The 15,925-nt window shown below is 42.8% G+C and overlaps 1 protein-coding gene across 1 annotated transcript in view; it reads right to left on the bottom strand.

Annotated features, from left to right (window-relative positions):
• Window positions 1–3,600: 3,600 nt before the first annotated feature.
• Adgrf4 (adhesion G protein-coupled receptor F4) overlaps window positions 3,601–15,925 on the bottom strand; it is a 17,261-nt gene continuing 4,936 nt past the window's right edge. Inside the window, exons 3-8 of the mRNA XM_055615330.1 lie at window positions 14,615–14,766; window positions 12,542–12,808; window positions 9,183–10,565; window positions 5,132–5,173; window positions 4,640–4,699; window positions 3,601–3,648 (exon numbers count right to left, since the gene is read on the bottom strand). Of these exons, the coding sequence (XP_055471305.1) occupies window positions 3,601–3,648; window positions 4,640–4,699; window positions 5,132–5,173; window positions 9,183–10,565; window positions 12,542–12,808; window positions 14,615–14,766 (1,952 nt within the window). The remainder of the gene's footprint in view (window positions 3,649–4,639; window positions 4,700–5,131; window positions 5,174–9,182; window positions 10,566–12,541; window positions 12,809–14,614; window positions 14,767–15,925) is intronic.

The raw sequence follows: 15,925 nt of genomic DNA on the forward strand, positions 1-15,925 counted from the left end.
TTTAGCATAACCCCAGTGCTATGAATTTTTGTTTATGTTTTCATGTGCTCAGTAATCTTATATGATTGTGTGCTCAGCAGTCTTATTTCCATTGCGGAATGAACCCTGTCTCCTTTTGAGTACACTTGAGGCTTTAGCAAGGAAACATCACCTAGGTCAAATGGCCTCTGTCATAAGGTATGCTTCGGGGGTGAACAGCAGAGGGCGCTGTGCGGCTGTGGCCTCGATAGGAATGAGGTTCACCTTGCTTTGTCTTCCCTGATTGGGACCTGCCCATTAGAATCCCCACCTGAAACAAAGCACCCCAGTTTCAAAGCCCCACAGCCCTCCTTCATTCAGTATGAGCCTCAGGACAGAGCTGCCCCAGTTCTGTATCTAAACCCAAACTTTACCTGAGATGCGTGGGGTAAAGAAGCTTCCGTGACTTTGTGGGAGCCTCTATCTCATTCCAAACCCAATCCGAAACACTGACCTCTGGAGCTGGGCTTGCTGTTTAGTCTGTGACCTTGCATGTGGTTTGGGAACTACAATAGTGCCTTTTCTGCATGGTTTCACCATGCTCTCGTCTGCATGCCTACCTTGTGCTTACCCAACAACATCCAGTGCGTTTCTGTGGTTGGAGCCTACCCCTATTAGAAGACACCCTCCATGGACCACCATCTTTCCATTCTGGGCTTCAAACTTGCACCTACTGTAACCTCCATAGCCCTCTATTCTAATGCGTATTTGATCCCCAACCTTTTTCTGCCACAGTGCCGACTGCTATTCCAGAACCCTCTTGATACCATATGTCTAGGTGTAAATTCACAGGCCCCAATTACTGAGAAAATTCAATAAGGATGGAGACACCTGCAGAGAATATGCCAAAAAAAGATGCAAAAACTCAGTTCATCCTCTACCTCATAAGTTCAAAAATAGAACGGAAAATCAAACAGCAATATAGAGTGGGCTTTGCTGACAGGTACACTCCCAACTTTCCAGCCTCCCTCCTGCTCAGATCTAAGCCTTCCAGAGCTCTAGTATCATGTGAGGCTTGTCAGGAGACTGCCCCATTCTTACAGCTAACCAAGTGTGCCTGCCAACTGGAGAAAAGTCTTCATCTACGGTTCTCCTCTCCAGAATGGCTGGATAAAGTATTCTCAGAAATCTCCTACTGCAGACATGACCTAAGAGAGTAGCTGTCAACTGAGACCTTGCTAGAAAGCCCAGCTCTGAATTTCTATTAGGATAGATTAGTTATACATAATGAAGTTCATTATGCCATTTTGTACACACATACAATATATTTTGGTCACATTCAACCCTCCTCATTTACTATTGATTATCCCTCTCCCACTTCTCTTTGTTTGGTTGTTGTTTTTCCGTTGGGTTTTTCAGTTGTTTTTGTCTTTTTTGTTTGCTTTTTTGCTTTTGTTTTATTTGTTTGTTTTAGGCACGGTCTCACTATGTACTGCTAACTGGCCTGGAATTAACTATGTATACCAAGCTAGCTTTGAACTTCCAAAGATCTAACTTTGGATCTAACTTTGCCAATGCCTCCTGAGTGCTGGGACTAGGGGCATGTGCCACCACTCCTGAGTCTCCTCTCCTCCTGCTGCTCCCCCCAACTAATGCTTCTTTTCTTTTCTCTCTTTTTAGTAGTTCATCTGAGTTAGTGACAAATCACAGACTGCTCTACCGTGGGTGAATCCCACAGCCTAAAGAATGGCCAGAGTCAGTAAAAGTCATTCTTTTCAGCATTAAATCCAAATGTGAGAGTGATCACTTAAGGACTCTACTGGTGAGTTTTAACTAGCTTTGTTGAGTCTTGAAACAACCTAGAATCAATCACCTGGGAAGAGAGTCTCAGTGAGAAATTATCTAGGACAGAATGGCCTGTGGGCATATCTGGGAGGCTTTGTCTTGATTAATGATTGATGTGGGAAGACTCGGCCCATTATGGACTGTACCATTCTGTAGACAGGGGGTCCTGAACACTGTAAGAGAAGAGAAAGCAAGCCAAAAGCAAGCATTCAAGCATCCATCATTTTTCTCTCTCTGCTCTTGACTATGGATATGAGTCTTTAAGCCCCTACCTTGGATTCCTCAAAATAATGAACTGTAACCTAAAACTTTAAACCAATAAGCCACTTCTCCCCTAAAGCTGCGCTCTTGTTGGTGTATTTTATCACAGCCACAGAAGTTAAAGTAGACCTGAGTACTTGACAGCATGCTCCTTTATATGCTTTCCCAGTACTCCACACCTGTTTCAAACCCTTGCCTAAGCCATGCCTCCGAAAGAAAAAAAAATGTAAAAGAAGACATGGCCAATGCCAGATGAGGGAATAAAGAATCACACTCAGCTTATGGACATGTTGAAAGGCGATGGAAACGTCTCCAAGACAAGGTCTGATACCAACGTGTCCTTCCTGTATCGGCTATTACTATTGGTCCAGGTTTTTGGCTGCTGTTTTGTCACTTACTAGCCTTTTCATGGCTGCCTGACATTTATTTCCTCCCAATTTTACCTATGTAGAAATAACCCTCAGCGGTAAGCTGTGAATAAGAAGCAGTTGCCACATGTCTGCCCTTACCCTCTCAGGAATGATTCTAGGCCCCACTTCACCTGGGAGAGGCAGGCCTGCCTGTTGTTTTGCTACTGTAATCAATCAATGCTTTTATGTCAGCAGTGGAGTTACTGTAAGTGCCAAAATCAATTCCCAAGGAGGAACTAAGCCTTCCTTTAGCGATGAACAGCAGTAAATGCAGAGGCTCACAGCTGTAAGAAAGAAGCAATAGTAGCGGGCTCAGCTCTTGACAATACACTGACATCACCATCTCTAAGGCTTGGGATACACTATAGAAGAGGAGGTAGGGGTCTTCCAAATGTCATCCTCTAGAGTCTACATAGAGATACATCCATTTCAGTCATCAGCTCCCAACAGCTGCAGATACCTGCACTTGGATAGGCTCTACCAACAATCAGTCATGGAAAGGGGAGAGACTCACAATGCTCTAACCTTTGCCTCTGAACTATTATTGGATTCTGGAAGAGATGGAGTCACTATCTTTAGTTCCAATGATTAGTTCTAAACCTATGATCTGACTCAGCCCTAATTGGGTCAAAAGACAAAACAAATAGACCTGAGCATGAGAGAGAGAGAGAGATTTGTGGGGACAAATGAGGGTGGACAGGTGGGATAGGAAGAGAGGGGGTGACAACGGTCAGTATTCATTGCCCACATGTATAAAACTGTCAAAGAACAGATTTAACTAATAAAGAAAGTAAATACTTTAGAAAGGAGCTAAGGTGTGAGAGCTTGGCAAATGGGTCCGTACAGCATACATCAGCACAAGTGAGGTTGCAGCATCTCTCACCAAGGCCACATCATTAACCTCTGGTCATAGAAACTCAGCTGGCACAGGTGTCAAAAAAAATTTCCTCATTTCCATCTTTTGGGCTGAGCTATAGAAAACAGCATCTCCTCTGATAGTCTTGCTATCTTATTCTGTCTCATCTCAGCTCAGTACCATGTAATGGGCACCAACCTACTCACAAGTGGATCAGTGACACCTGCAAGTAAACTTTCTATTTGAGCTTTCAATACTCACATTTTAGTCTCAGCGATTCAGCACTCTGGATCCATTGGCTGGACTTAATGATGCCTTCTAAATGGGGTGAAAATAATAGTTAACAATGAGTAAGGATACTGGCAAGAAAAAAAACTATGCATACTTATAGATTAATGTGCAAGCTGCCTAGAGATAACAGTGTGAAAACTAAACTATAAAGAGAAATATCCAAATTGATACAGCCACAAAAAACTGAATTACTGTATTTCATTGAATGTGACATTATGAGTGACCTTATTGCCTTTATTTTGCTTTTTTAAATAAAGAAACAAAACCAATCAGTTAAGACTATTTATAGATGATTAGATGGTACATTTTAACTTAAGAAATAGTAAAGAAAATGCCTATCTTAAAATTGATGAACTGTGATACTAAAAGTCAGGCTTAGAAATAGCCGTAGGTAATGCTTCTCAATACAACCAGAAAGCCTGTTTCTAAAGTTCTGAGGGAGAATTTACTGGCTGAACAAATACTTTTTAGCAGATTCAGAAATTTTGACACTCTTCTTGGTGCCATCAAAGACAGATTGCCCACTCCAAAGCCTCCCTTACAGTCAGTAACTGCATAGTTACTCAAGCCCAAGAAAGCATGCTCTACTGCAAAGAGTCCCAGAAACAGAGGATGGGCAGACTTTGGTTGGCATTTATTCTACTTCTAATGAAATGGGTGACCTTTCACACATCCCGGGAAGTTCTCCGCTAAACTCCTCACCTATAAAATGAGTGGGTTAAAATAAAATCTTATTTCTAACTCAACTCTCATTTCTCAGCTCCCACCTATTATAAATCTCTGGTCTTGATTTCATCTCAATGGCCCTACATCTAGCTAAAATGTAGGCACATGCAAAATTCCCTCAAAGGGAACCTTCTGCTAGCTTTCCATTTCAGTGTTATCCTCAGTGTTCATGAAATGAAGAAAAGAGTAATTCACTTTGCTAATAAATTCTGAGTGCTGGACCACAGCACCCATCTCAGCATGAGCAAAGACACTGACCCTCCAGCGTGTCATTAGAAGGGGGGGATTTTACCTCTGCAGCCCTCGATTTCCCCTTCAATGAAGATACCCTCATCCTCAGCGCATCTCTTATCTGAAAAGCAATGACAGCCAGTGGTCAACAGATGTCAGGGGAAGCAGCAGCAATTCCACAGTACAAACACATGCCCTAGAACTTTAAGGCCAGTGACAACACTCGGTACCACAGCTCTGCACAGCACCCAGCAAACAACAGGACTTGGATAAGAATTGAAGAGCAATAATAACAATCCACCGAACTATTTCCAAAATGCAGCCATGGTTTCTATTCTTTTTACCACCAATATTTGATTGCAACTTCTGCTTGTCTTGATAATAAGCAAACACAGAGAGTGTAGTGTTCTCTTCTTCCTTCCTCACAGCTGATACCCTGAGCTGTGCTCACAAGCTCAGCAACCCTAGACTCAAGTTAAAACGATTTTACCCTCCTGCTTTCCTCGACCACATGAAACTGAACGGGGCAATGAATGAAGCAAATTCAATTTACCTTGTAGTCCATGATGGAACCAAACAGCAAGATGAAAAAGCCCTGTGGTGAAATTCAACAGAATCATGAGGGACAGCTTCTCAAACAGCATCCCAGTGTTATTTCGATCCTACTCCTCTGACTAACCCCTTGGACAGTACCTGGGCACTAGAAATTCATTTCTGACAATGTTGATGAACACGTGTTGGCAGAGCCTGACATGGTGGCACAGATCTGTATTCCTGACATTTGGGAGGCAGAGGTAGGAGCCTCTCTAGTTCAAGGCTGACTATGTAATGAGCTCAAAACAAGCCTGAGTAGCTTAGCAAGACCCATTTGTGAGATAAACAAAATAGGGTGGGCCAGCACAATGACTCAGAAGGTAAACGCACTTGCTGCTAGGCCTAACCACAGTTTGATTCCCTAGGATCCAAATGGGGGAAGTCGAGAAAATGACTCACATATGTTTTCCTCTAACCTTCACATATAGGATATGGCAGATGTGTGTGGACACACACACACACACACACACACACACACACACACAAATAGGGGTTGGAAGATCCAAATATTTTAAGAAGTTAATGAAATAGGTATTGATGGGTCCTTCCTTTGAATCTACCTCCTTCCTGGCAAAGACAATCACCCTCGCAGACTTGTACAAGTGGGTTACTGATTCCTATTGAATGACTACCGATGTAGAAAAAGGGGGGTTAGCCTTACTGTATGATGTGAGTGATAAGTACCCCCACAGGCTCATGTATTTGAACCACTAGTCTCCAGCTGCTGGGGTTGTTGTGGAATGTCGTGGCACTTTTTCTACATGAGGCCCTAATGTGCAGATATAGGGCAGTAGGGGTGGGGCCCAAGGACGATAGCTAGACCAGCTTTTAACATGAGCCTTCTACCTCCTGATTCACAGAAGATGTATAGAGGCCATGCTATAAGCTCCTGCCACCGGGACCTGAGCCCCAGCTCCATACCTCCCCACCGCCACCACCACCACACACACACACACACACACACACACACACACACACACACACACACACCGTGAAACTGAGAGCTGAAATAACTCACTCCTTTTCTTAAGTTTCTTGCCTGTGGCATCTTATAGCAGTTACAAGAGCAATCACTGAAACATGAAATCTTACAGTTTCATCTCAACTGCTGAATTTTCTAGTCTTCCTCATGATAACAGTTCCCTATGATATGGAATCTGATCATTCAAAATTATGGTCCTGGTTTATTCTGAGTTGGGGTGGGCTTTCTGGAAAGAGTCAACTATGGCCTCTGAGATGGTAGAAAAATTTTCTGAACTAAAAGCAATGAAAAACTATAAAGAGTTGAAAGCTGCGAAGATTGTTTGTTGACAGACAGTTTTGTCATGATGAAACACTGATCAAGAGACAATGGAATATTAAATGTAAGTCACAGGGAATTATGGCTAAGAAAAAAGGATTTAGCATAACTAAAGACGTTTTTAACATTTTTCTATCAACAAAGGAGAAATATAAATATTGTGAAGAAGAAACACAGACAAAAGATTCCCAGGGTTTAATTAAGTTGCAAAGGGTAAGAAGGAAAAAAAAAAACAAAACAAAAAACAGCATGGTGGTGCACAACATTTAATCCCAGCACTCAAGGAGTGCTGATGGACCTCATGAGTTTAAGGCCAGCCTGGTCTACAAAGAAAGTCCAGGACAGCCAAGGCTACACAGAGAATCCCTGCCTAAAAAAAAAAAAAAGAAAAAAAAAATAGGACGAGGGCTCGGTCTGCTGCACCACGGTAACTGCTGGTGTAGCTTCTGTGAGGGCCTGAGATTTGGTCCCCAGTACCGGAAGGGGAGGGGAATGGGGGACAGTGAATGGGAAGGAGGTGAAGAGAGGAGAACAGGGGGAAAGGGAATGGAGAAGAAAGGAGAGGAGGGGAGGGGAAGGGTTTGGAAAAGGGGAGAAAGGGAAGGAGATGAGAATGAACCTACTAGTTACTGGAATAATTTCTGGAGTGGGAAAATTAAGAACATTTGGTAGCTCACACCTATAATCTCATCATTCAGGAGGCTGGGACAGGAGAAATATTATGGGTTTGAGGATAGCCTGGGCTAAAGAGTAAGATCATTTTTCAAATTTTTAAAACAAAACAGAGGGCCAGAGAGATGGATCAGCAGTTAAGAGCCCTGGTTGCTCTTGCAGAGGACCTGGGCTCGGTTCCCAGCACCCAGATGGCAGCTTCCAACAATATGTAACTCCAATCCAGGGGAGCTGATGCTCCTCTGGCCTCTTTGGGGACTGCTTGAAGAGATAACCACAGGCAAAATATCCATACCCATAAAATAAAAAAAAGAAATAAAGGGAAAAATGTTTTACTTAAGGCAAAAAGAATAGAGAAACTTGTGTCAACTAAGATCTTTTGAGTTCAAGAAAACAGCGGTTTTTAATGTTTTCTCCTTAAAGCAATACAACAGGAAGAGTGAAACTGGCATGGTCCGTAGTAATTAAAGAATGAGTAACCTAAGCTGCTGTTTCTTTAAAGACTGTGTTAAGTTTACACTTTGTGTCGTGCCTTTAAGTACTAGTCAGGGATCAACAGAAAGGCTTTGCTACTGTATTGAGTACTTATAATATTTAAGGCAAAAGTTGGAAAACTTTCTCCCAAACTCCAGATAGTAAATATTTGCACTTTGCCAGCCATACCCCTTTGTTGCAGCTACTCAAATGTTTCACTATAGCCCAAAGTCAGCCATAAGAAAAGCATAAATAAATGAGCATGGTAGTTTTCCACTAAAACCCTATTTGCAAAGACAGGTAGAAGCATCGGTGTTCCAAGCCCAGATTAAAAGTATCGTTAAGACTGTGACCCTATTAGGTTTTCTATTACTCATAGACAGAGAAAGCAATCTGATTAAATGATTGCCCAAAATGCAAGGTTAGAACCCTGAGGGAGGAAAACAACATTCACAGAGACCATCTTGCCAGAGTGTGCATGCTAAAGTGGGAAAAGAATGGAAAGCATTCCACACCCAAATCCTTATTTTATCATATGAGAAAGTTGACAGCTGGTGAGAAATGGCCTTCCTAAGACTAGAAAGAACAAGATCTATAAATAAACAGAAACCAGCCTCAGTTTCATGTGAAATGGCAAAAAAGAAGTATATGGATTCCTGACTGGTCAACTTAGAAAGTGAAGGTCAAAGACCATCTGTTTGCACTACAGAAAAATATGCCTCTTTTGCTGAGTTCCTTAAAGAAAGACAGCGTTGTGCTTATTTTCACCCAAGAGCAACTTTTTGCATCCATGATTGGATGAAAAGGACAGTCATTTATGTAAGAGGGTTCGCTTCTGACATTATAGGAAGGGCCCAGAGTCATTTATGTAAGAGGGTTCGCTTCTGACATGATAGGAAGGGCCCAGAGTCAGAGAGAGAAAAGGAAAAATGTTCTCGTCCAACCTGGTCAAGTAAGTCCAGTCTCACTGGTGGTCAAATGAAGTAACTCACACCTGTAATTTCAGCACACAGGAAGCTGAGACAGACAGACAGCTACAAGCTTAAGGCCACCCTGGCTACAAAATGAGACTGTCTCAAAAAAAACAAACAAGCAAACAAACAAACAAAACCACACACACGCTTTTCTTTTTAATGAGGGAAGAGGACCAGGTGAGATGGTTCAGTAGGTGAAGGTCCTTGCACCAAGCATGATGATGTGAGTTCAATCCCCAGGATCAGCATGGTGGAGAAAAAGAACTGACTTCTGTAAGCTGTCCTCTTACAGGACCTCTACATGTATTCCACGACATGCAGACACCCCCACACACATGCACACAGAGTGTGTGATGGATGGATAGATAGATAGATAGATAGATAGTAGATAGATAGATTAGAGAGACAGACAGACAGATACACAGGTTGTTATTTTTAAGTATGGAAACATGTCAGTGCAATTAGAAGCTACACTCAGAGACCCCTGAAATACAGAAAGAAAACTTGGTACATTCTAATGGTAAATAAATCAGGGCTATCCGCGAATGTCTAGCTAGAAATACAAAGCAAATTCCTCCTTGAGAACTTACCTGGAAAGCATTAAGCAAGGCAAAGATTATATGGAAGGCCAAGTGTGTGCCTTCCAGCAGGGTTGCTATCCCAAAACCCCAGGTCAGTCCCAGAAGAGGGGTGAGGATGGCAACATTTTTGCTGATCCTGATAACTATGGCCATATCCTGAGATTTTGAACTGCCGATCAAAGGCCTCTGTGTGTTGATAGCAACTGCCAGAACCACAAGGAGATTCACAGCCACAATGGCCAAGGCTGGGATGGCAAAAGCAAACAGGGCTTTGGTTTGGTTCCAATTAAGCCAGCAGGCATCTTTTCTGGTGTAGCCTTCCCCAGGCTCTGTGACAATAACCGTGACAGCAGCGATCACGAGAGGACACCCATAGCCAATGGCAAAGCCAATGGCCATCATACAAGACTTCATCATCCTGCGGAAGACAAACAGTATTCCGTAGACGATGAGCAGTGCTTTGAAGAGCATCCAGAAGAACAGAGAGAGGAAGAAAAAGTGGCTGAAAAATGTCACAGCCACACACCACTTGTGGTCCTCCTGAATGTTCGCATCAAAGTTGGAGCCAATGATGAACCACACATTTGCGCTCAGGAGGGACACAGCAATGTTCACGATGCAGGTGTGGCGCATGCACGATATCTCCGTCACAACCACCCGAGACCAAACCACGGCTTCGATGAGCAGGCAGAGCACCAAGCTGAAGATGGAGACGCTGAGTCCAATGAAAGTGATATATTTCAGAACGTTGTCTCTTACAGGTTTGGACGACATGAGAATGGAGAAGGACATCACAGCTTTGGTGTATTTACACTGGCATTTCACTGTGCTGGTGATGTCCCACATCATTTTGCAAGGGCTCTCATCCCACTGCCTTCTTTCAGAATGCCAGCCGACACACTGGCCACTGGTGCTCCGGGACCTATTGATGTTATCAAAGGTGAGTATGATTTCATTCAGACCTTCTGGCAAAACCAGTGACAGGATCAGATCATCTATGGGCTTTTGGAGATTCATATTTGGCCGATGGACTTCGTTCAGAATGGCCCCCAAGGTTGGAAAAGCTATGCCAATGGCCTGGGAAGCATTGGGTGACAGCTTGAGGAGTGCTTGCCTGGGTATTTCTATCAGCACTAAGACATGTTCTGTGGCATTGTACATGGGTACGGAGAGGTTGAATCTGTTCTCTGGGGAACTGTGAGAGATGCGAGAGCCTTTTGTCTGAATGAAGTGTTCATCTACAATGCTCTCAGATTTACCTTGGATCTGGAGTTTCTTGGCAAAAGAGTTCACTGACTCGAGCAAATCTGAGCTGGCATTTTTGTTGGGAATGAAAGCCCAGTTTGGAATGGCAGCAGTGGCAAGAATGTGGTTGGCCATTTTCCCGTAATTCTGTAATGGAAACAAGCCTGTCAGTGTAATAATAATAACAATAATAATAAATAAAGTCAGTTTCTAAAATCTGCAACTTTAGCAGATCTAATTACCTCATCTTATTTGAGACTTGCCCTTTCAAATTCACTATGTATTGTAATCATGCATTAGTAAAGCTAATGGAAAAAAGTAAAAGGATTAAAAATATGTGTTTTAGTATAAAAACTAGAGAGAGAATCTCAGCAGTTGTTCTGGTTAGTTTTATGTCAACGTGACGGAAGCTAGAGTCATCTGAAAGAAGGGAATCTCAATTGAAAAATATGCTTCCATAAAATCCAGCTGAAAGTCACTTTCTTAATTAGTTACTGATGAAGGCATGCCAAGACCATTGTGGGTGGTGCCGTCGCTGGGTTGGTAGACCTAGATACTGTAAGAAAGCAGTCTGAGCAAGCCATGCCGAGCAAACCAATGAGCAGCGTCCCTCCACGGCCTCTGCATCAGCTCTTGACTCCAGGAGCCTGCCCTGTTTGAGTTTCTGCCCTGGATTCCTTCAAATGACAGACTATGGTGTGGAAGTGTAAGCCAAATGAATCCTTTCCTCTCCAACTTACATTTTGATCATGGTTTTTATCACAGGAATAGAAACCCATACTAAGATGGCAGTTAAGGGCATTGGCTGCTCTTTCAGGGGACCCAGGATCAGTTCCCAGTGCTCATATAGCAGCCCACAACCAGCTGTAAACCAACTCCAGTTCCAGTTCTGGCCTCTGAAGGCACTGCTCTCGCATAGTATACATACATACATTCAGGCAAAACACCCAGACACATAAAAATAAATCTTTTGAAAAGAATATGTACCATATATACATGCATATATCATATATTTCATATATAAATACATGTGTTTATCTAATTGCTATTATTGCATCCAAGCAAGATCTTCACAGTACAGAATATAGAACTTAAGTTCCATGAAAAGTAAATGATTGTCTTATGGAAGGAAGTGTCTGTGTACCTCATGATAAGTTTGTGAAATACTGCAAACATGCTGTATCCCTCTGTCCCTCTCTTTAATGATAAATGTTAATGCTCATGAACACCATAAGGTCTCTGGGAAACTGACCTGGGGCTTGCTGAAATAGAGCTCAGTTAAGAGAGAGCATTCCTAACATAGACGAAGCTCTGGGTTCCCTTCCCAATACTGCAAAGACTGGAAGGACTGATACGTGTCCAGAATTTCAGTATGAGGGAGATAGAGGCAGAAGGATCAGGAGTTCACAGTCAAATTCAGCTGTATAGGAAGTTTGAAGTTACCTTGGCTACATGAGACCCTGTCTTAAAAACTAAAACCAAAAGACACATCTTAAGGAAGCACATTTAACTTTTTCTAATGCACAGCTTCTAACTGCTGTTGTGATATACAACTGCCTTCTAAAAATGGAGAGTCAAACAATGCGATTTACCACGGTAGACTTGGTCTATGGCCAACACTATATATTCAAAATCTAACTTTCATAAAGAAGAGTGCTGAACAGAAATAGCTATGCTGTTGTTATGGTTGTTGTTTATTCTACCTTGAAAGGAACATTTGACACTCTTACAAATGCACAGATGTAAACCATGGCATTCCAGTGTCCAAGTGGGTTCCATAGTAATGGGAACAGGGACTGCCTCTGACATAAACTGATTGGCCTGCTCTTTGATCACCTCCTCCTGAGGGGGGAGCAGCCTTACCAGGCCACAGAAGATGACAATGCAGCCACTCCTGATGAGATCAGAAGGAAGGCGGGGGGACCTCCCCTATCAGTGGACTTGGGGAGGGGCATGAGTGAAGAAGGAGGAGGGAAGGTGAGATTAGGAGGGGAGGAGGGAAGGGTTTATGGGGGGATACAAAGTGAATAAAGTGTAATTAATAAAAGTTTTAAAATGTTTAAAAAAATGCAAGATTTAAGAAAAACCATGTCTGTGTTCAGTGAAATTAATTTCTAAGTTACCTTCATTTTCTCCCAAGTCACATTAGCATGTATTCCATAAGTTTGCAGGTCTGAAGAGATGTTTTTTAACAACTCAACTATGAATGCAATATTCCCAGACGTGACTTCAGAAGTGTTTATGGCATCAACTATGCAGAAGTAGTCCTCAGGGCAGTAATGCTGGATTCCTTGAGATAAATTCCCAATATGGACTGGTGCCCTATTGTCCATCAAGTTCATGGGAATATTAAACGATGCTACGGAAAGGGTAGATGGAGAATTTCTGTGCTGTGTAAAAAAGCATAAACCAACATGCATTAGCTGAAAGGAACTAAACCACAAACAACCCCATGGGAAAAAAACAGATAAATAAAAAGGTGGCCCTAAAAGGAGCTTACTTGCTGAGAATAATTTAAAGCAGTCACAGAAGGCCTGGCCATCACCAAAATTCCCAGAGAGCAGACTAGTGACCCTTTCTAGAATTTGCTTTCAGAGAGTAATGGTTTAAACCAAAGTATGGTAGTGTGTGTGTGTGTGTGTGTGTGTGTGTGTGTGTGTGTGTGTGTGTTATATCTATACACACGTATGTTCATGTGTATGCATGTAACTGGATGGAGAGTAACCGCACATGTGTATTCACATACAGACATCCGGAGTCAACATCAGGAAATGAAAGTGGTCCTCAATCAGCCTCTATTTTATTGCTTTTTAAAGATTTATTTTATTTTTAGTGATGTATACCTACATGTCTCATTGTGTCATTGTGTGCACGTATGTGCAGGTGCCTGGGGAGGCCAAAAGAGGACATTGGGTTTCTTTGGAGCTAGACTTACAGACAGTTGTGAGTCATCCAGTCTGAATGCGTGGAACCATAACATGGGCCTCTGAAAGGGAAGTAAGATTTCTTACCCTCTGCGCCGCCATCACTCCAGCTCTTTATATTTTAAGATGAGGTCATCCAGTGAACCTGGAACTCATTGTTTTGGCTAGACTGGCTGAGCAGCAAGTGCCAGGGATCTATCCCCAGGGCTAGAGTTAGAGGCGCGGGTGCCTGGTAAAGAAATGCTGTGCTCTGCACACTCATCCCCATACTCACTGACATGGCAAAAACTAGCCGCTGCACCATCTTCCCAGTCCTTTAAGACAAACACTACAGAACCACAGAACCGGGGGAAGGAAGATCCAGGCAGAATTTTACAGAAGAGTCGTTTGGGGAGGTTAGCTGTTAGAACACCACATACTAATACTAAAGAAAAACAATTGCAAAAAAAAAAAAAAAAAAAACTTTTTTTCCAGTTGTAAGTTAGTTGAGCATCTCCTGTTATTTTTACCTATCCTCCCTCAGAAAGTGACTTTGAATAAGCAAGGACTTCCTCCCATATTCTTGTGCCTGTCTCTGTAGTTACAGGGACTTTACCACGACTGCTCATGCTGTGAAAGCAACGCCATCTACAATCCTCTTATAAGGCCATCGTCAAATACAAAAGCATGGAGGTCTGTGTCCTTCAGCAAGACTGGCGAGAAATAGGAGCAGTGGCTAAGTGGAAGTGTGTGAGATAGATTTTTATTGTAATTGAGACGTGTAGGTGCTGCTGAGCTCTTGTTCCTTCCAGATCCTCTCTGTTTTAGCTAAAGGATTGAAAGCGTTAGAAAAGAAGTCATGTTTAATTTAATTGAAGAGCTAGTTAGTTGGTTAACACAAGAGGCATACTAACCCACCCATAAAGCTAAGCTGAAAGTTTTCAAGCCATCATTTGCAGGTAGTTTAGGTAACTGTTACTTGATTGATTCAACCTTTTGTCTCCAAGGTTTTGGCACACTCTCATTTCTCAGCTGAACTCCTCACCCAAGCTTCTAACTGACTCTTTGCTGAGAGTAGTGGGGAGAGAATCAGGAGAGAGGTGAGCACATCAGAATTTGGGTAAGAAAAGGGGCCCTGAGGCAGATACAAGCCAGCAGATAGTTTTCCCCAAATGCAAGCCTGAGACTTACTGTCACTTAGAACAGATGGAAATGAAAGTGCCATCTCTCACCCGCCACACCCCACCTCTGGAAGGGTTAGCTCCTGTCACCAGAATTGCACCAGAGCATTACCTTAAACAAGGTGTCCACAGAGAGGCTTGTGCATGTTTCAATTGTCTTTTGCCATTTGTTTTCATTACATGTAAATACTATCTCTCCATTGAAACTCCGAGCACAGCTCTGGCTACAGCTGGAAGAAGATTTGCAAGGCCCGTCACATTTATCTGAAAACAGGGAGAAAAAAAAAGAAAATAAAGAAAACCCAGCAAGTCAGAGGCCAAATTACTTTTTCTACACTCTGGCAAATGCATCTAGTCTATTCTGGGACTTTATGGAGAGCTGGCCAAGAAGACGACATTGAGCTGCCTTGCAACAAGGAAAAGGACCGACAGTGAAGCTAGTGTCCAGACAGAGTGAGCAGGAAGCAGAAAGAGGGACCTCAGGCTGTTCAGAAATCCCTACTGAGAACCATGATGTGGTAGGAAAGGAAGAGACAATAGGAGAGAATTCAAGAGTCTAGGGGAAAAAAAATACTGTGATGGTTTAAGTGAGATATGGCTCCCAGTGACCTCGTGCATTTTTGAACTCTTGGTCCTCAGCTGGTTACACTGTTTGGGGGAGCTTATGACAACTTTAGGATGCTAATCATTGCTGGAGAAATTGTGTCACACACAGCGGGCATTGAGAGTGTATAGTTTCACCCCACTATCACTTTGACCTCTCTGGTTGAAAATGTGACCCCTCAGCTCCCTGCTCTGGCTGCCTGCTACCATGCCTCCACCACCACGACGGACTCTCCCTCTGGAATTGTAAGCCCAAATAAACTCTCTCTTCCTGAAGTTGCCTTTTCTTGTTCTATCACAGCAGCTAAGGGCAACTCATACAAATGCCGAGCAACGAGCATGATTGGGCTCGTGACTGGAAGAGAAGTGATAGGTTCGCAGAGCAAGTGCAGACCTATACAAATAGCATTGGGAGAAAAGACACAGGGGATGCTCACAATCTTAACTATCCCTTTACAGCCACTGAGGTGAATTCTGTTACTCTTTATATAGTCACCATGAATACTGAATTAGCAAGCCCTCAAGTTCCTAGAGGTTAAGATTAAAGATTAAGGTTAAATTCCTGTGAATTTCTGCTCGTGATGGTCTCAACAACTGATGAGGCTATGGCTGCTGTTTATGTATGCTTCTAAACATAGATATGTTCTTTAATATATATTGTTCATTTCTGAAGTTGAGCTAATTAGTGCACAGCACTCAGTGCATATTGCTCTGACTCGAGCCTGAACAGGGCTGGCCTAACATCTACATCTGCATCTATGCCTGCACGTGCACCTACACACACACACACACACACACACACACACACACACACACACAC

This window comes from Psammomys obesus, unplaced genomic scaffold (genome assembly GCF_907164565.1).
Source record: "Psammomys obesus unplaced genomic scaffold, mPsaObe1.curated_primary_1811, whole genome shotgun sequence".
Lineage (NCBI taxonomy): Eukaryota > Metazoa > Chordata > Mammalia > Rodentia > Muridae > Psammomys > Psammomys obesus.